The 20261-nt window shown below is 39.1% G+C and overlaps 1 protein-coding gene across 7 annotated transcripts in view; it reads right to left on the bottom strand.

The window, feature by feature from the left end:
- The window catches only part of zgc:112980 (uncharacterized protein LOC503706 homolog), a 54910-nt gene that overhangs the window by 23207 nt on the left and 11442 nt on the right, over positions 1–20261 (bottom strand). For 4 of the 7 annotated variants that reach the window (XM_020529402.2, XM_048609383.1, XM_020529401.2 and 1 more), the window contains exons 2-10: positions 19088–19196; positions 15646–15775; positions 13618–13711; positions 13128–13278; positions 11190–11361; positions 6358–6483; positions 4549–4614; positions 2167–2289; positions 1469–1624 (exon numbers count right to left, since the gene is read on the bottom strand). In XM_020529402.2, the coding sequence (XP_020384991.1) occupies positions 1469–1624; positions 2167–2289; positions 4549–4614; positions 6358–6483; positions 11190–11361; positions 13128–13278; positions 13618–13711; positions 15646–15775; positions 19088–19178 (1109 nt within the window). In that variant the 5' untranslated portion in view covers positions 19179–19196. Of the gene's footprint in view, positions 1–1468; positions 1625–2166; positions 2290–4548; positions 4615–6357; positions 6484–11189; positions 11362–13127; positions 13279–13617; positions 13712–15645; positions 15776–16929; positions 17016–19087; positions 19197–20261 lie in introns of those variants that run through there. The other 3 variants (XM_048609386.1, XM_048609385.1, XM_048609387.1) reach the window with 3 other exon arrangements.

Genomic DNA, 20261 nt, shown 5'->3' with positions numbered 1-20261 from the left:
TTTCTGATGAAGGGTCTAGGCCCGAAACGTCAGCCTCTCTGCTCCTATGATGCTGCTTGGCCTGCTGTGTTCATCCAGCCCTGCACCTTGTTGTCTCAAAGTCACCTTGTGGACTCAGTTGAATTAATGCAGTACACTCAGTCCTTGTTATCGGTCAGGGATAAGGGCACACACTGCAGATAACAAAAATACTAATCCTATGTATCCCTTTCTATTGTGAAGGCCTGCAATCAGTCTACCAAGGCAGACCAGATGAGACAACAGAGAGGGATAAAAGATAGGGTTTGGCCTCAAGTGCATGAATCTGTGAGTAGCAAGTTAGTGGATAATAAGGATTGAGTTTATTTGTGCCACTTGGTTAAAGCAGGACCTGATCTAAACCTGGATGCGCTCTAAGATAAACATCTTAGAAGTCCCAGGACCTCCAGGGGAGGAGAAATCCTTTATGGCTTATAAAAAACTGAGTTTGAGGGCTCACGTGGTACAGTGTGTCCCTAACTCTGAACCAGATGCCTGGGTTCAAGTCCCATCTACTCCACAGTTTTGTCATAAATGTCTATAAAAGTTGATTAAAAATAGCTAAAAGAGCTGGTAAACTGAAATTAAGTTTCATGTCAAACTTGCATAACAGATTTGTTCCATAACATTATGGTTTGTAACAAAGGACAACATGTCAAGGCAATCTTCTGCAAAATGTAAAGTCACTAGGGCACGAATATTAAGAGATTAAGTATTTAAGTGGCTGATTAGTTTTGGAATTCCAACGGTAATTTTTATTTCATGACAAGACTTTTATCAATGAACATAAGCTTTGGATTTGTTGATCAACTTGCATCATAAAACAATTTCATTTATGCGCCTCACTTTTTTTTTCCCTTGACCCTCAAGGTCGACTCTTTGGCAGGATACTATTCCAAGGTGGCCAGTGACTTGTACAAGTACATTACAAGATGAAAATAGGCTGCTTGGCCCATACCTGCTGGTATTTGTCCTTCCCACAAACAGCCTAAATTGCTTGTGTCCACCCTATTCCTACATCTCTTTTATTTTACATCTTACACCTCGTCTCTTTTAGCCATGTATCATACCTATTCATAACTATGTGGTCTCAATTTCAAACGCAAAGTCTGGCGGTGTATCTGCAGTCTCAGTCCTCTGCACAGTAAGACTGCTCACTGTGCTAAATTGCTTAAATTTAATACAATTCTGTTTGCTTGATCTGGATTACTTCACACCAGAAACAGACTTTTTTTAAAATCATAGATCTTTAAACTCTAGAAGTGGTAACAGAATGAAATGTTAATCTCTACTGTCACATCTCTTTTCATAAAAGCTTCGTGTCAAAAACAAGAAAATGTATATGAACATAGCAAGTGTCAAATTACACTTCCAGAAAAAGAGCTATAAAGCTACATGCTGTTATTGGTTGCTGCAAAACAGAAATTAACTTTAATTAAAAGAAACATACTCTTTTCTTGCCTCCATTCTTTCCACTCGTGCCTGCACAACAGTGATATCCTCCCACAACATTTCTTTCCTGCCTTTCTTCTGTCGGTGCCCGGTGATATTTTGACCCCTTAGGATGGAGGTCAGAAAAGGGTCCTCCCAGGACAGCACATTAAGACTGTGAATTTAGAAGAACAATATTACTTAAATCAGCAATTTCATACAATTAAAGATATACAGAACCAACCAAACTTTACTCTGGAAGAGATTCTGATCAGGTACCTAACTCAACCAGCTCAAAGAGTTTAACAGATGTAACAGGACCATTAGTGAGAAGTCCTAACCAAGAAAGAAGCAACGAATTTTCACTTTTGATGCACTTGTTGCACAAAATGACCATTCCTCATGCGGACGACTGAAGTGAACATCAGTTTTATTGAATAGTTACTCTGTTTGCTTCTCAGTTTATCTTCTTTCCCACCTCTCAACCACATTGCAGTTGCATGGAAGGAAAGCGGAGTCAGTTAAGTGTAAAACCTGCTAAGGCCGAAGAAGATGCCTTTCAATCAGGAATGCAGAGAAGACCGCCATGTGGAACCTGCAATGGTCTTGCCATGAAAACTTTTGAGGAGGCAACAGCTCACCATCCTCTTTTCCTATTTAAACACAAAAACATTTTCAAACACACATCTGATTTCATGTAATAAGAAAAATACTCACCTATTCGTAAATGCATAGCAGTAAGAAGGAAGCGGAAGGGTTTTATAAAAGGCCTTTAACTTGTTAAATAGATGAGGTGGGAAATCACTCAATACCAGCATTCTCTGCAATGCATTGGTGATTCTGTAAAACAAAAATAAGATTATGTTGAGCAAGACGATCTGCCAACAGATAGTGAAGGGGATTGTCGGAGAATGCAGCAGAATATAGATAGATTGGAGAGTTGGGCGGAGAACTGGCAGATGGAGTTCAATCCAGGCAAATGCGAGGTGATGCATTTTGGAAGATCCAATTCAAGAGCGATCTATACGGTAAATGGAAAAGCCCTGGGGAAAATTGATGCACAGAGAGATCTGGGTGTTCAGGTCCATTGTACCCTGAAGGTGGTAACGCAGGTTGATAGAGTCGTCAAGGCGGCATACGGCATGCTTTCATTCATCGGACGGGGTATTGAGCACAAGAGTTGGCAGGTCATGTTACTGTTGTATAGGACTTTGGTTCGACCACGTTTGGAATACTGCATACGGTTCTGATCGCCACATTACCAAAAGGATGTGGATGCTTTGGAGAGGGTGCAGAGGAGGCTCACCAGGATGTTGCCTGGTATGGAGGGTGCTAGCTATGAAGAGAGGTTCAGTAGATTAGGATTATTTACATTAGAAAGACAGAAGTTGAGGGGAGACCTGACTGAGGTCTACAAAATCATGAGAGGTATAGACAGGGTGGATAGCAAGAAGCTTTTTCCCCCCAGAGTGGGGGACTCAATTACTAGGGGTCACGATTTCAAGGTGAGAGGGGAAAAGTTTAAGGGAGATATGCGTGGAAAGTTCTTTACGCAGAGGGTGGTGGGTGCCTGGAACGCGTTGCCAGCAGAGGTGGTAGAGGCGGGCACGATAGCATCATCTAAGATGTATCTAGACAGATACATGAATGGGCAGGGAGCAGGGGGATACAGATCCTTGAAAAATAGGCGACAGGTTTAGATAGAGGATCTGGATCGGCGCAGGCTTGGAGGGCCGAAGGGCCTGTTCCTGTGCTGTAATTTTCTTTGTTCTTTGACATACCTGAAGAACAATGATAAACCAATGCAATAAGAGAAAATATTGAGAGTTGATTCAGATTTCTTGTTCTGAAATCTGCATTCAAGCCCAGCTCCAAAGAGATTTCTTTTATTCCTCCTTTACTATTTCCAACTTTGAGACTATGTACTTCTTTACTTTTATGTTTGAATTTGGTATTGTAAAGCAGGTGCAATTTAGTCCTCTACAGTAGAAGCAGAAGGCTGTTGCATCAAATCCCTGTTGTTGGCACTACTAGGGAGAGAGATGCTAGACAATTCCATAGACAGACAATTGAAAGTAAAATTTAAAAGAGGTCTTCAAAAATGACAAGGAGTTCTAAAAAGAATGAATAAAGTAAAACTGTTTTACAGGTGATAGGGCCAATAGCTCAAGGCAACAACTCGAATAAAATTAGCAAAAAGATCCAAGGTAAGATTTTCTTTTTAAAAAGTGAGTTGCTGTGATTCAGTATCTGCTGCCTGAAAGAATGATGGAAGCACATTCGATTGCAACATTTAAAAGGGAATGAATTTTCAGGTGGTGGAGAGACAGCAGAGAGTGGAACTAAATGGATGGTTTTTTTCCAAAGAGCCGAGATGGGCAAAACTGGCTAAATGGCCTCCTCAGTACTATAAAATTCTACTAGCTGGAAATAAGTGTTCAACAACCACCGTCATCAAAAACCATAAAATGTGTGAAAGTGCACAATCTAGTCATTCAGGCTGTTTTTCACTTGGTGTTAAGTGTGCAAATCATCTTCAAATCACCAATTCAGCACTCAGCACATAAATTCAGGCAGGTAATTTCGGTGACCAAGGCATATCTCATGAGAATTTGCACCTTTAGATTTGTTACAAGGTAGAGTACAGCAAAATCAAAACAAAGTTAAAAACCACTGAATTTATTTGGCACTTTTAAAATTTTCATTTCTTGAAGTGCATTTTCTCAAACTAGCAGCTGCAAGACAGAAACATGCACCAGGTGAAGATTACAAAGGTTCTAGGGCATCCCAATGTGGATTAACCTAGACTTTGAAATGCAGAGAGTTTACAGACAGAATAGTTTCATTATAACTATGATATTCCATACATTGAATAGCAAGAAGGGGAAAAAAAAAGTACTGAGCATCCAAAAAACAGAAATGCAGTGCCAATCACTCAGTTCCCAAACTAGAATTATGGTCAGTTGAGGACATATTTTGCAGAAGCCCCAGTTCTGATGGAATCCCGGAATCCCGGAATCCCGGAATCCCAGAATCCCATCTTAAAAGTGTAACACACTCCAAGATCAGCATTTTATATACAATAAATGCACATCGTACCTGTGCATAAAAATTGGAACTGCCTGCCTTGGAGATGATGTCTGGTCATCCTTGTTGAAAGTTTCCCTGTTAAAAAACACAGGAGATGAAATGGGCAAAAATCTGTCGTCTTACAAAATGATAAAACAGATCAAGCAACTATTCTTTCTAGATCGGGATGTCTCAAGTGACCTTGTCCTGATGTGACCTGTCGTATGAATGGGGGCTTACAACCAGTTACAATATATCAGACTATTTAGCTTCAGAACAGCCAAAAGATGAAAGGAAATTGTTCAGCAAGTAGCCTTAGGAAGAATCTAAAAACCAGCCTAAAGACAGATTTGGAAATATATTAGCTGCTGCAGCTAACAACTTGATGAACACACATTTGCTAGTTAAAAATTCTGCTGTTCTGATACAAATGTGAGCACATTATCTATTCTCTATGCTTCAAACAATAGCAATTTCTTTGGATTCTGCTCCAGCTCTTGAATTATTATTCGCAGCTCACAGTTTGGAACCTCAAAGTTGTTTGCTGCAATTTACATTTTGGAAGCATTTTGGTTTTATAAATTGGAGAAGGAACAAAAGCTCAACTGTAGTCCATCAGATGGGATGGATCTGGACACCTTCCAAAGACAGGGTGAGGTGGGGTGGCAGGGAGAAGAAATATCTGACTTGTTCTATTCTTTATTTGCAGTCCTGCAATTGGGGAATGAGGCAGTAGAATGGTAGACAAAGTAGAGGAAAAACAGTAGAATACATGCAGTGGGCAAGTCACATTCCCTCACACTCAACTTTTATCTGCTGTTATTTAATATGGTCTGAAAGGACCTAATGCAAAGAAGGAACAGGTGAAGGATATATTACTTCAGACTTAACTGGGCTTGAATTGGTTGTGTAAATTTAAGGAGCCAGCAATTAGTGGGGTGCGGCTGAGAGAAAGCGTTCACTAACAGTGGACTGACCGACACTGTCAAAGTCCTAGAAGTCAGTTTTTCAATTCCAAATAGGGAGAGGGGCCCGAAAGAACCTGAGCAAATGGAACTGGAGGGTTACATAAAATCAACAATTTACATGAAAAAAAGTTTCTCGTTAATAAAAGGTCCTTCCTGAGGCAAGGTTTCTACACGTTGTTGGGATAATTTGGTTACAGTGTACCTTATGTGGCACTTGCAGACGAACACGGTAAACAGCTCAAGTTTGCTGAAGAAGAGTAGCATGCAATATCGAATATTGGTGAAGGAGGGTGGTTCAGATAGCTCACTGGACATTACAGCTGTGTCTTATCTTGGATTGATTGAAGACCCTACTGTTCTCTATCAAAGATTCTAAGGTCCTTTCAACACAGGTTAGTTAGTGAGCTTAGAAGACAGGGATAATTCAAAACAACTTAAAAATCTTTAGGGGGAAAAAACGTATATGCACCCTCACAAATGCTTCTGGACACTGGTTCGGTCACCAGTTCCAAGTGCAGCAGCAACCCTTTGGTACTTCCTTCAAAATGGCATTCTTCAAACGTGAGCACAGACAGCAGGGCATAGCTGGAATATCTTTTACAATAGTAAGCATGAACTAATGCTTTTCAGATGTGTATATCTGTACATTACAGCAGGAGCAGTGGCATAGTAAAGAACAGTCAGAGCTCTGCTCTTTCTTCCACAAGCAAGAGAAACCAAGGGTAACTTAAAGATCTAACTCTTGATTAGGATCGTCTAATACAAGAACCAAAACCAAAGCTTTCTGATTCACAAAGCTTATTAATGAACCACTTTACCAAGAGTTACCAGGTTCAAATTTTTAAAAAGCAAAGAAAAAATATGAACTAACTGTGGGGGCTGTTTATGGAGGAGAATTTCCTTCGCCACTCCGATCATCATAATGGCAGCTGCTTTCGGCTTTTCATTTTCTGCTTGATTCAGAAAGTTGTTCACAACATTAAACACTGCCGTGTAACTGTGAGGAGAAAGGAGAACCATTAGAAGACAGTCAAACTATTCAAGTAACAACTCACTGCAGCAGGACATCATGCCAGTTAATAGAATGTCACGTACATTGGAAAGAACAAGTTTATTAAGAGCTAGATTTTATATTTATAGCAGTTTGCTCAACAGAACTACAGTACGGTTATCGAGAAAACCATTAAAGAAATTTTAAATTGCTTTTTCCATGCCATATGGGCATTGCATGCAAGGCCAACATTTGAATAAAAGTAAAATACTGCAAATGCTGGAAATCTGAAACAAACAGGAAATGCAGGAGAAACTTAGCAGGCCTGGCAGCATCTGTGGACAGAAACAGAATTAACACTTCAAGACAATCATGACTATTTTAATGATTATTTTTAAGATAGCAGCTTTGATAGAGGCAGAAGAGGTCCCTCACAAAGGGTACAGGCTCAATGTAAAAGACAGACGTTTTTAACGGCAAAACAAAAATGTAAAATGGATGTAAAGGAAGATGTGAATGGGCCCTCTCTACCAAGAAAAATAAAGACAAAGCCATCCGACAGCACAGTGGGGAGGGTGGAGAGAGAAAAAGAAATGGAGAACAGACAATGCAGTCAGTGTCTAAAATTATGGAATCCAACATTGAAATAGAGGCTCTAAAGTGATGAAGCAGAAAATGAGGTGTTCTTCCCTGACTGAACATTGTAGCAGGCCCAGGACAAGAAGTTACCATTAGAGCAAGGTGGTCTACTGAAATAACAAGTAAGTAACTGGGAGGTCAGGATCACCAACCCAGGATAACCAGCAGAGGTCAGTGTTTAGCAAAGAGCAGGAGCAGGTAACAATCATTTTTGTTCTCCCTTTTACCTGGGGCACTGAAGCTAACTTGGCGTCAATCTAGAGATCAAACCTGGGGTCTTTCCTGGTCGAATGGATAAAGTTACTCAGCTGAATCAACAGAAGAACTACCTATGCAAATCTTTGAAAGATTCAGTTTCTACTAAACAGAGACTAAAATGCACTCTGTCTGTAGTTTATTAGGTGGTCAGGTACCATTTTGCATTGTACTAACTTCACTGCTGTTTCATTCTCTCTATGCCATCAATGTAGCTTGGGGTCACACAGCCTGCCAGCTCTAAAGATACAATGTATTGCTTCCAATTCCTTTGCAAACAATTGGGAAAGATTTTGGTCATCACCCCTAGAAGGTTGAGAAAGCCTCAAAAGAAAGCACAGATGAAATTTAATTGAATGCTTTCAGGGATTAAAAAAAAAATTATATGGATGGATTGGAGAAGCTGTGATTATGCTCTTTAGGGCGCACAAGGTCAAGGAGATGAGGTGAAAAAGTGTTAGAATTAGCTAAGAGTTAAGTAGAGTTAAAGAGAAGCTGCTTTCTGTAACTGAAGGATCTGTAACTGAATAGAAAGCATAGATTTATGGCGATTGGCATAATCAAGAGGTGACATGCGAAAACGTTTTTTTTCACACGATAAATGACTCAGTCACTGACTAATAGGATGGACACAACATTGAAAATGGAATTGGATTAATTTTTAAAAAAAATTCATTCACAGGATATGGCATCACTAGCTGGCCAGAACTTATTGCCCATTTCTAGTGGACTTGCCTTCCTGGACTGCCACAGTCCAGGTACTGTAGACAGACTCTCAATGCCATCAGGGAGTTTCAGGATTTTAACCCAGCGACACCGGGTTCGATAATATATTTCCAAGTCAGGATTGTGTGGGGCTTGGAGGGGAACTGGCAGGTTGTGGTGTTTCACACATACTGGGAAAAAAAAACTGCAGGATAATGGAAAGAGAGCCAGGGAATGGGATTAACTGGGTTACTCTTTGAAAGAGGTAGGACAGACATGGACAAAATGGTCTCCTTTTTGTGCTGTATTATTCAAGATTTGGAAACATTGCCGATGGATCACCTGATATGTGGAAAATAACACATGCAACAATTTTTTTTAACCCAAAAATATAAATTCGAGTGTTTACATGTAAAAATCAAATTCAAATGTGAGCTTGAACACTTTAGTCTGTTTTGTTAGTGTTTTGGAGTACTGTATGCTAAAATGGTTTATTCACAGCTGGTGCGCTGCTGGGATATTATAAAGAAGGCAATTTTCAAAAGACAGAAATGATGCTCAAGAGTATGAGAAACTACCAAAGAGAGAGAGAGGGCTGCAAGTTTGACTTTGTGGTTCAGTTAACTGTCTACTTAATTTTTTAAAATATTCATTCATGGGATGATGACGTCACTGGCTTTGCCAGCATTTATTGCCCATCCTGGAGGAAAGTTAAAAGTCAACCACATTGCTGTGGGTCTGGAGTCACATGTAAGCCCGAACAGGTAAGGATGGACACTTCCTTCCCTAAGAACGACATTAGTGAACCAGATGGATTTTTTCAATAATTGAAAATGAATCCATGGTCATCATTGGACTCTTAATTCAGATTTTTACTGAATTAAAATTCTACCATCTGCCATGGTAGGATATGAACCTGGGTCCCCAGTATATTACCTGTGACTCTGGACTGACATCCAGAAATAATACCACTATGCCATCATCTCCCCCATATGCAAGTGAGCGACACAAAAGAAGCCCAAGTTTTAATTTCTAGGCAAACCATGGAAGTTACAAGCCAAATTTCATTTTCCTAATATAACGCGCTGTTGAGACCAAAGGATTCTGAGATAGGACGTAAAATAAAAAGTAAAGCAGAAATGTGGTCATGATTTCACCCGACAGAGCAGACGTGTAGAGCTGTGTGCCCTATTTGACTTTTTTTTAAATATCCTTCAAAATGAATGAGATACTGGTTATAATGGCTTATATAGTCTTTTCATAAAATTTCATAATTTATTAATTCTAGGATTAGATAATGAAACAGGACATATAGCCTTGTGTTCAGTGTCAGCGACAACTCCCATAAATGAGCCCTTGCCCTGTACAAACCAATTTGTGGTCTTACACACATACACTACTTGGTAATCATGTTCTTTTCTACCTGAGCCCATCCTTTCTATTTCTGAGGAGCGGTTGTTTGATGTGGCTTGGCTCAGCATTGTTTCGCTTTAATGTGGGGTTAAGCAATTAGGATATGAAACCTTATTGAGAGTTGCAAGATTAGCTAAAGAGTGTTGCTTACTACAGGAAATAACCCATCACCCCACTTCCACCACTGGCTCTAGGGGGAACTGGCCACAACCAGCTCAGCTGCTCCTAAAAGTGGGAGCAAGAATGGTGGGGCTCCAGTGTCAGACCGCATTCCCAAAGTCAAATGGAACACCAGAGGGGAGACAGTAAACCTCATCTGGAACCCCACTGGCCAGGAGCAGCAGCAGCCTCTGCAAATTCTGGGAAGTGGCAGAATCCAGCAAGAAAAAAAAAAAAAAAAGGTGCTGTAGCCCCTCCAAAAAGAATAAAAAAGCCACCACTAGCCAGCATATGGCCAGGAACCATCGAGGGCCCCAAGTAGGGGTCCCTGGTGCAAACCCCAGGCATTGGACATTGGAGGGTCTACTACAGGAGGTAATGCAGATAAAATGTCACATTCTTCTTTTATACAGATGTTTTAAAATTTATTTCATTTTAAACACATTTTGTTTAACAATATAGGAATTTAGCCATTTAAAGAATTGTATTTAAACTTGAGTCTATAGGTATGTTTTAATTGCTTTTTGCTGAGGGTCTATGAATTGCAAAATAAAACAAAGAACTGCGGACTGAGATCTCAGACAAAAACAGAATCTACTGGAGAAACTCGGAACTGATAAAAAGTCACCAGACTTGAAACATTAACTCTGCTTTCTTCCCACAGATGCTGCTTTTGTCTATGGATTCTAACTCCAGTTTTGGCATCAATTTCCATATGAATTTACACTTTACTTAAAAGACTTTTCAGTCCAGTTGTGATTTTCAGGAAGGTGTTAAGTGAGGACACATTAATTTTCTCAATGGAATTTACTGCATTGCTACAAAAACTTTCCACAGACAATAATATCACATTCCTATTGTACATGCTGGATACAGAGCTGCAGGTTTTAAAGAAATTTGTCTAGTCAGTACTCTAGTGGGAATAGATCAATATTCCCATCAATTTCCTATGTTATGAGCGGCCTATTTCTTGCATCATGAGATCTCCTAACAATTGCTACACATCTGTACCTCTTAAAAGGGGAAGTGTCTCATGTGCAGCCGACTTGACCGTATGGCAAGTTCTTGACATCTGTCTAGTCATAAGGCTTGGAGGGAGCATTAGATGAGGCATGTTTCTAAACCAAAAAGCTGATTTATTGTACATAAATCACAAGTAATTCTTAATCAAGGAATTGTCAATTTCCAATTGTAGCTTGTTCCAGGAGAATAACAAACTCACAACTGTGCTACTAGTTTCACTCTGGAAAGCAGGAACAAGCATTGCAAGGCAAGAAAAGAAAAGAATCAGCCCGGCAAAAAAGGACGTGGGCGGGTTTGGAGTGGTATACCATATGGAGGTGGCAAATAGGGCCTTGGCATAATTTACAGTCTACAGCAGGTGAAGCCACAGTCATCCAACATTACAGTACTACTCAGTGCTTAGGTGTATGTCTGGATAATATGCTCAGTCTCAAGTTTAAGTGCTATTTTTCTAACCCCCAAAGGCATTTTAAAAAATACATTAAAGATGACAAGATTCAGGCATGCCAGTGTCCTACCTGTACAGTCGGATCTCAACATGGTTCAAATGGCACATTTCACAGAATATTTTAACTTGTTTATGACAAATACAGTTACATGGAATCAGGCAATTCCGAGTGGTTATTATCCCCATTAAATACTTGTTATATTCCACAGCAAGTTCTAGCCAAAATTTCTGCAATAAGGCACCTGAAATATCAATTAAGAGAATGCATTCAATTTAGATAGTTTTCTTCAGAACTCCACAGTAGAGTCAAATAGAAATTACTAACAGTTTCTAAGTCATTACTTAATTCATGAACATCAATAAATGAGTTGAAACAAAGATTTAACCATTCCAGTCTCCAATCTGCCTAAAATGTAGATAAACATGAATTGAATTACACATACACTCCATGATAAACAGATGTCTGCTTTTCATATCTGAACAAAGTTTGTAATGAAGTAGGTCTTGGGCTAGTGTCTGGACCTTCATAGCTTTGTCTGTTACTCCAAGCATAAAGAATACCAAGTGACTGAGCTGAAACCTCTTAGAAATGTGGCAAACTGCATATTGCACTAGAACATCAAAGCAGTAATGTTTTGTGTGGATTCCATTATCCACACAGCAAGACCCCAAAAACAACTGAATGACTAGTTAATACTGTAGCTAAAGGAGCAGTACTGATAGGACAGCATAGAAACACTGACTACATCCCAGAAGTTTACTAAGCCACATTGCTGCTTAACACCGTATTAGGGGCAGCATACATGACAGAACAAGAGAGCTTGTACGGATAACAGGAAACAGAGATAGATAGGTGTGCAAGTTTGATAAATGCAAATTAACTCTAGTTATGTGATACAGGCTATTATTCACTTTCACTATGCTGAGGTACAAAGTTAGAAGTACCACATACTGATACTTCTACTGTAATTTTCTGTCTACTTATTCACAGAAAAATACAGTTGATCAATACGGCAAATCTGAACTTTCTTAGTTTGTATAGTTCAATAGTATGCTAGATAGTACATTTATCCACTTAGTTCTGGAAAATCCCTGGAGCTGAATCTGTAATGTATTACTATCCTCATTTGTACTGTTTCATCCTATCACTGTTATCATGATATATTTAAAAGAACAGAAAAAATTGCAACACTGCAAAAAGATTAAATGGCAGTCAATTTGAAGCAGTAATTCAATGTTCATAGACATTACACATTCTCAGCAGCTTATGACACCACAGCTGCTTCATCCTAATGCCCTTGTGTAATTAACTGCTGACTATCTTACATCACTGTCAATGCAGATGAATCAGGATGAACGCATAACTAATATACATGAAACGTTATGCTTAATATAGTCAATTTTCTAGCTTTCAGAGCTGAAATTACAAAGTTACACAGTCATCAAGCTTTGAAAAGTGCTGTTCTTAATAAAACAGAATAGACAAAAATGCTTGGATCAGTATTCTGAAATCATTTTGCTAGGAGTTGGATTTTGATATAATGGATAGTTTTTTTTTATTAACAGGATGAGGGCATCACTTATTTATTGCCCATCCCTAATTGCCCATAGGGCAGTTCACAGTCAACCACATTGCTGTGGGTTTGGAGTCACATGTAGGCCAGACCAGGTAAGGGTGGCTGTTTTCTTCCCTAAAAGGGCATTAATGAACCAGGGGGGATTTCCTGACAATCTACAATAGATTCATGGTCATCATTAGATTCTTAATTCCAGATATTTTACTGAATTCAAATTTCACCAACTGCTTTGGTGGGATTCGAATCTGGGCCCCCAGAACATTATCTGGGTGTCTGGATTAGCAGTCCAGCGATACCGCCACTAGGTCATTGCCTCCCCATTGTAAAGCAGAATTCCAAGCTGCGCTACCTGATTACGCAGCAAGGAATGGACACTTAGAATATTGAGGTTGCTAATGAACTCTGTAATCAGGCCAAGTGATCATGCTTACCTCCATGTCGAAGTTCTGAATCAATATCAACCAGGTTGAAATTGAATATTGAAAGCGCACCAGTTAGTGCAACATCCCGATGTGCTTTCCAGTACGCACTCTTATTGTGAGCATTGCAATGACAAATTGAAGGAAGTTTCCAGTACTGACACTAATACAGAGGATGGGGAAAAAGGAGATAGCGAAAATTTAAAAACACTAAGCAATGAGAATGCTTACTGACCTCATTGCATGATGATATCCAACTTAAAATGCAGTCAAAATTAAAAGCATTAATTTTCACTCAGACTTCATAAAATGAAAAAAAATTGGTACATATTATGACTGGTAAAATATTTTACTTCCGACTTTCTCTTGTTCCCCTGATGTTAATTTTGAATTCTTTTCTCTCAGGACATAATATCTTTTACTATCAGGTTTTTAATCCATAAAAAAAAAAAGGAGGCAGTATGATTTCTGTGAAGATTGCAGTTTATAAACATTTACCCACCTCAGAGGCAGGCTTGTCACAGATGTAACAATAGCACTGCTCACAGAAATATGCATTGCTGCCTGCAGGCTCAGATATTTCATTTTCTGTGCGCCTAAAATGGAGAAGACAGTTTATTTAAAAGGAAGGATACAGTCTACGAAACATTCCTCAAATTAGAACTTGCAGGACAGATGTGGGAAGTGGCTAATCATTATTTTAGGACAGTGAAAACAGGAAAACGAGCAAGGAGGTCTTTGCGTAGAACAACAGCAACAGGATACCGTAGCAAATTCTTGAGTCACAGGTTTCAGCAGCGGATATACACAGCTAGAGCAGAAGAATGATATTACAGTGCCAGTTAAAGGGGATCCGGGTTTTTTTTTGGGAAGGGGGCACGGTGGTGGTGAGGTGTGCTACATAAATGCAGGGAAGCTGCAACTGTGAGAGCAAAATGCTTGGGGACTGTTGCTTTCTGTTCATTATGATTGATACTGGATGTGGAACTTTGGGAATCTTGTGAATAAAAAATCAAAATGGATCCTGCGGCTGAGAGTCCATTTGATTATGATTGAAGGAATTTGCTTGAAAGGGATAATAAAAGGTTCATTCAAAAGTGACAGAGAGAATACAACCTGTTAAATGCTGGACGTTTTGGACTTGAAACTACAATGCTCTATTGCTGCTGAGCATATTGTAAAATGTACAAACAGTGTGGGGATTTTAGTCATGTTATGGAGTTTACTGTAGTTGAGTATATAAACTTACCTATCAAGGAATGGTTATTCAATATTGCTTTTAGTTTTTGCAACAGTAAAAATCTTAAAAGCAAAATAGTGTGATCCTTTGCATAGGTCACTGAGAAATTCATCTCTTTTTAAAGACTAGGTCTCTATGGGGAACGTAGCAAAAATCTCATCCATTTCCCTGTAGGCAGGTATGTAAAAACTGCCAAAATGTGATTCAAAAGTATTAGTTATCTGATGGACAGAAAGGATTTTTTTGTAAGATAGGGAAAAAAAAGCCAGTCACTAAAAGGGTGCACATTTGACATTTAATCTGAAGAAGCAGAGAATGATTCTACCGTTATGTAAGTACATGATGCTGTACTAAAAGTTCAAAAATGTCTCTCTCGTTCATTAATATATTAAAAAAGATACACATCCTACTTTATTGCAGGAATTAAAATTCATGGATGCATCCTTGCACCCAAATCTTGGCTTTGAGCTTGTCCCAAGATTTAATTAGATTATTGTTGCCAGAGATTTAACATTTTCTCCATTAAATATGGACAAAGGTGATACCATAAACAAGAGACATCAGAGCTTTTTGAATGTGGTCACTGTAGCCCACTTAAAGTTTAAATCAACTATTCTAATAATTTTCATAGGTTTCAAATTGCTCATACTAAACAGGTATTCCAATTTAAGATTTCTCTGCCACAGAAGAAACAATATTAAAAACATGAAACTTCTAGGCTCAACCAGCAAACTCGAAACAGGAAATAAATAAATACAAATGGTAAATCAAAGCAAAATGCTGCAGCTATGTGAAATCAGAATAAAGACTTTTTTCCAAAAACGGAAAATACTGGAAACATTCAGCAGGTCAGGCAACACCAAAGAGAAGTTATTGCATCTCTAGTCAATGACCTATAATCAGTCCTATTTAAGTTCATGAGGTATTAAAATTCCCAATTTTGCAGAAGCACGTGAATTTTATGTATTCCAAAGGCCACAGATTAAGTGTTGCAGCTATAGATCAAATGAAACAAATCTCATGGAAATAATGATTCAAATTAGAAATATAAAAATTTTGGTCTCAAAACAAAATGTACCAACTGTAGAGAATATACTTAGCTTAAAACATACAAACACCATTCTTTAATATCAACTATCTACTTCACCAGTTAACCTACTGGTACAATAAGTCGCTGCACAACATTCTAATTATCGCAACACATTCAAGTCACATCTTCACGAATGATTAACTATAGGGAATACCAACTTAAAAAGGCTTTCACACCAACTAACTTTCATTGCTACATACGTAAAGTCTTGCTCCACACAATCGTAACGTGCATGTGGCATCACATTGCCCTTTTTACTGTATGTAATGGCAAGCCCACATTCTTCATCAATTACTTCAGTGCTTTTTTCCTTGGATGCATCAGCAACTTCTGCAAAGAAATTGAACAGATTTTTAAAAAATATCAAACCGGACTATTCACTAACTCACTAAATTATTTGCTAGACTTAAACGATTAGCAAATGTCCTTGATAAACAGAGTATGAAGGTCAATGTATACCTAAATTAAACAACGGCCATCTCCACAAAAATTGGCATCTCACATACAGCAGTGTCTAAGAACCCTCAAAATACATCTCCAATCCAAAGACAGTACACTTCTTCATTTTAAATCTGCACAGGCACCACGAGGACACTACACTCAGGGACATGTGCACAGCTCGTAGACTGGATTAGGTTGAATCTCTGGCTTGCTATAATACTGCTAACTAACTCATCCCTCTTGGGTGCTCACAACATCCCTGCCCTGCATTGCCTTGCCTCTTTGCACTTTTCTCTCAGCTAGATATACCAGACTCAAATTGCTTCTGTCCTGCCTTGCCGTTAACTGCTGACACAAAGCCAGTAAGCTTGCAATGTTGTCAGCAGTCCTCAGTCAAGGGAGGTAGCTAATGGCATGGTAACTCAACGGCAGCCTCTGATACCAGTCCAGGATCTAAGACATTGTCTGTTAGCTACTTGATCCTCTCCTAGGGGCAGGGCAGGTAGCCAATGAGGCGGATTTTGCAAGATTGGCAAGAAAACTTGCTGGGTCTCAGTGAAAAATCCTCCATAAAATCTCAATGTAACTTGCACTTGGCCAAAAAAGTAAGATTCAGACTACGAGTCAGTATTCAGTTTGGTAACCTCCCAATTAGTCCTACTGCCACCCAAGCAACTACATTAGTATGGCTCTGAAAACAGCTGGCTGCTTGAGTGAACTGTGTTGTGGTTGGCATATTTAAAGGAGACATCACAAAAGTAAATGAGAGAAAAAGAATCAAAAGATATGCTTACAGGGTCAGTTAGAGAATGGGAAGAGGCTCTTGTGAAGCATAAACCGTGGCAAAAAATAGTTCAATTGAATGGCCCGTTTCTGTGCCATAAATTCTACACAAGTACAAAAAGTTAATGAAGTTTCCTCCAGGTTAAGATTAGCCGCAACTATTTACAAAAAAAAAACAACACTTATGGAGCAGTAAGTAAAAGATAATTGCAGGAAAGTAAAAACAGTTGACCATGATGAAAGAGAAACAGAAAACTTACAGCTCAGGACAGTCGACCCAACGTGTCCATGCCAGCTGAAAGAGCTAGCTGGTCTGATCTTACTTCCTCACTCTTGATCCCGAACCCTGTAGGTTACAATATCTTCAAAGCATATCCAATTTTTCTTTCAAAGGTATGAGAGCTTCAGTATCCTCTCCACATCTACCTTGTCAATATCCCTCAAGACATTACATGTTTCAATTAAATCTTACTCAATACTCAAGAAACAAACATAGACTATCCAAGTTACCACTCCCTTTCCAGATATTTGTCCAATAAATCTTTTGGGAACTGCCTCCAACACATTTGCACCTTTCCTTAAATAAAAGGTGAAAAATAAGTGCACAGTATTTCGTATGCAGCCATATTGTCTTTGGCTGTATGACTAAAGCACAATCTTCTTACTTTTGTATTTACCTCCCCACGGGATAAGCAACAACATTCTATTAGGCTTTCCAAATTACTTGCTGCACCTCCATATTAAGCTTGTGATTCACACAGCAGGCCACCCAGATCCCTCTGCAATTTTTCCTTATTTAAGATAGAATGCTCCATGTTTATTATTCGTTCCAAAATGGACAATTACACGTTTTTCCATATTATACACCATTTCCCTCACTTCTACCCACTCACGACCCATCTACACCCATTTATAATCTTATGTACTTTTGACAACCTACTCTCCTCCCGGTCTTGGTCTCATCAATTTTAGCAACCATATCTTCTGTCCCTTCATCCAAGTCGTTTGTATAAATTGTAAACAGTGGCAGTCTCAGCACTGACCCCTGTGGCACACTATTCGTTCCAACTTACAAATACGACAAAGATCCATTTATGCCAATGTGATTTCCTTTTAGCCAGGCAATCTTGCATCCATATCAATATGCTTTGCTTAACACCAGGAGCTCTTATTTTTCATATTCTTTAATGTGGCACCTTGTTGGAAATCTGGAAACAGTACATCCACTAGTTTCCCTTGATCTACAGAATGTGTTACCATCTCAAACAACTCCAATAGATTGGTCAAACATGATTTATCTCTCACGAAACCACAGTGACTCAGCAAGATTTATAGCAAGGTTCACAATAATCACACAGAGTACCATGCTCTAATTTCTTCACCAACAGCTTCAAACATCTTGCTTTTGACAGCTGTTAAGCTAATTGGGCTGTAGTTTTCTGCTTTCTGTCTCCTTCCATTTTTGAATAAAGGACTTACATCAGGTATCTTCCAATCCAATGGGAGTATTCCCACAACTAGGTAATTTTGCAAAATTAAAACTGATACAACCATCTCACGAGTCACTTAGACGTTATAAAGGAAATGAGAACAGTTAATACAAATACAGGGGCTGAGAGAAGAAAACAAAGGAAATTGGAGAAAAATAACAGAAACACTTGAGTCCATGATGTATCATCTTGCTAATGGATTACTACCAATGTATGATTCACCACTAAGTCTACTTAAAAAAAAAAATCAAATAACGTGCCATAAATCAATATTTTCAGAAATTTCTTGGATTTTTTTTCCTAGTTAAGGAAATCTAATTTGGTATAAAAGGGACGAAAACAATTTGTAAGTGGGTCTGCCCAAGAACGTTTGTTAATTTTTGCTGCAGATTAAAAGGCAAGAAATTCATTTATACCTTCAATAAGGCACAGTTTTGTCATGAAGCGTAGCTTCCTGTTCTAATTAATAGAAAACGTGTACGTAGACACTACGGACGATATTACATCTATGGCAATTTTGCTGTTTCATTTCCAGTGCAGCCAAGATGGGCAGAAATATCTTTTTCTTATCTGTAACAATTCTGAGATTAGCTAAATGAATGGTTCACAAGGCAAGTTCTGACATCTATCCCAAACTCATTTTAATACTTGGTTGCTTCAATTTCATTTCAAACTCAGAATAAAAATCCCGGTTCTTAAGTACTGCATTTTTTCCCAACCACAACAACCACTCAGTTTGGCTATTGGGACTCGCAATATAAGAGTTTGAAAGTTACATAACTGTCTTCAATCCTACTATGAATTTCAGTTATATCAATCGCAAAGGCTGAAGTCAAATCAAAATTGCTGGAAGTACAAGCATTGTCTTTAAAGAATGAAAGATTAATTAGTGTCTAGACTATACAATTTTAAATTATTGAAGTCATACCTGGAGAATTTTCTACAATAAACACTGACGCTTCACCATCATTCTCTCCTTCAGTATCACTGATTACAATAACACTCTCCTCGTGCTCCATCTGCAGTCCCACTCACCACTGTAAAGACAGAAGCTGACATTGTGAGAATGATTTGCTTTGAACTAATGTCAACACTGATTTTTTGCTTGTTGAATACAACAAATTCCCTTCTATTAGTATCAATAATGCAGATGAATCACAAGCTCCCACGAGACTGACTGCACCCAGAAACTTGTGACACTTCCCGCAACAGTCACCTTGGTAACACACAAAAACAAGAGTCTTGGAAAATCATAACAGCATCTGTACACAGAAAATGGTTTTAACATGGAGTCCCGTGACCCTTCATCCCATGTGAAGATAACTGGGGAAAAGGTGGAATATGGGTGAGGCGAGCCAAGAAGAGAGGCAAGGCCAGCAGCAGGTGCAAGCGGAGCAGACAGGAGGGGACATAAACAAAGATTGTGGATGATAAGCTAAGAGACAGAGATTGGTAGGGTCCTAACAAGAAGTCTAATGTTTGAAAATGGGTTGGCTGTGCTAGGAGCAGCCCATATAGGACATGGCCTAGGGTGGTGGTGGGGTTTTTGGGTTGGGGAAGAAGGTACAAAGGACCAAGGGACAGGGTGTTCATATTCTGAAATTGTTAAATGCAACGTTGAGGCTTAGTGCCGTTGTGCCTTGCTGGAAGATGAGGTTTGTTCCTCCAGCTTGCATTGAGCCTGACTCCCCTGCAAGTTCTTTGCTTTCTCCAACCCTGTTTTGTCCTCTCTCTGGGCACCGTCTCCATGTACTCTATTTTCTCCTCCTGTATTCTTTCCCCATCCTGTCATCAACATAAATTCCACCGTTTCCCGGTTATCTTCAGTTGAGTATATTCAAAGCTGAGACAGACAGTTAGACTGCGAATCAAGGATTATGGGCAAAGGCAGCAAAGTGGCATTGAGGATTATCAGATCAGTAAAGTCTCATTGAATGGTAGAGGAGACACAGTAGGACGAATGGTCTATTTCTCCTCCTGGGTCTTGTGGCCTGTACCTTTTGGCCAGGAGGATCTGGGTTCAAACCCAACCTGACAAGTGGAGGTGTTACGTCTCAACAGGCTGATTTAAAAGAAAGTTTAAAAATAAACCAAGATACAAG

The sequence above is a fragment of the Rhincodon typus genome, chromosome 21 (assembly GCF_021869965.1).
Source record: "Rhincodon typus isolate 14 chromosome 21, sRhiTyp1.1, whole genome shotgun sequence".
In the NCBI taxonomy this organism is placed as follows: Eukaryota; Metazoa; Chordata; class Chondrichthyes; order Orectolobiformes; family Rhincodontidae; genus Rhincodon; species Rhincodon typus.
This window is presented reverse-complemented; position numbering and strand designations above follow the sequence as displayed.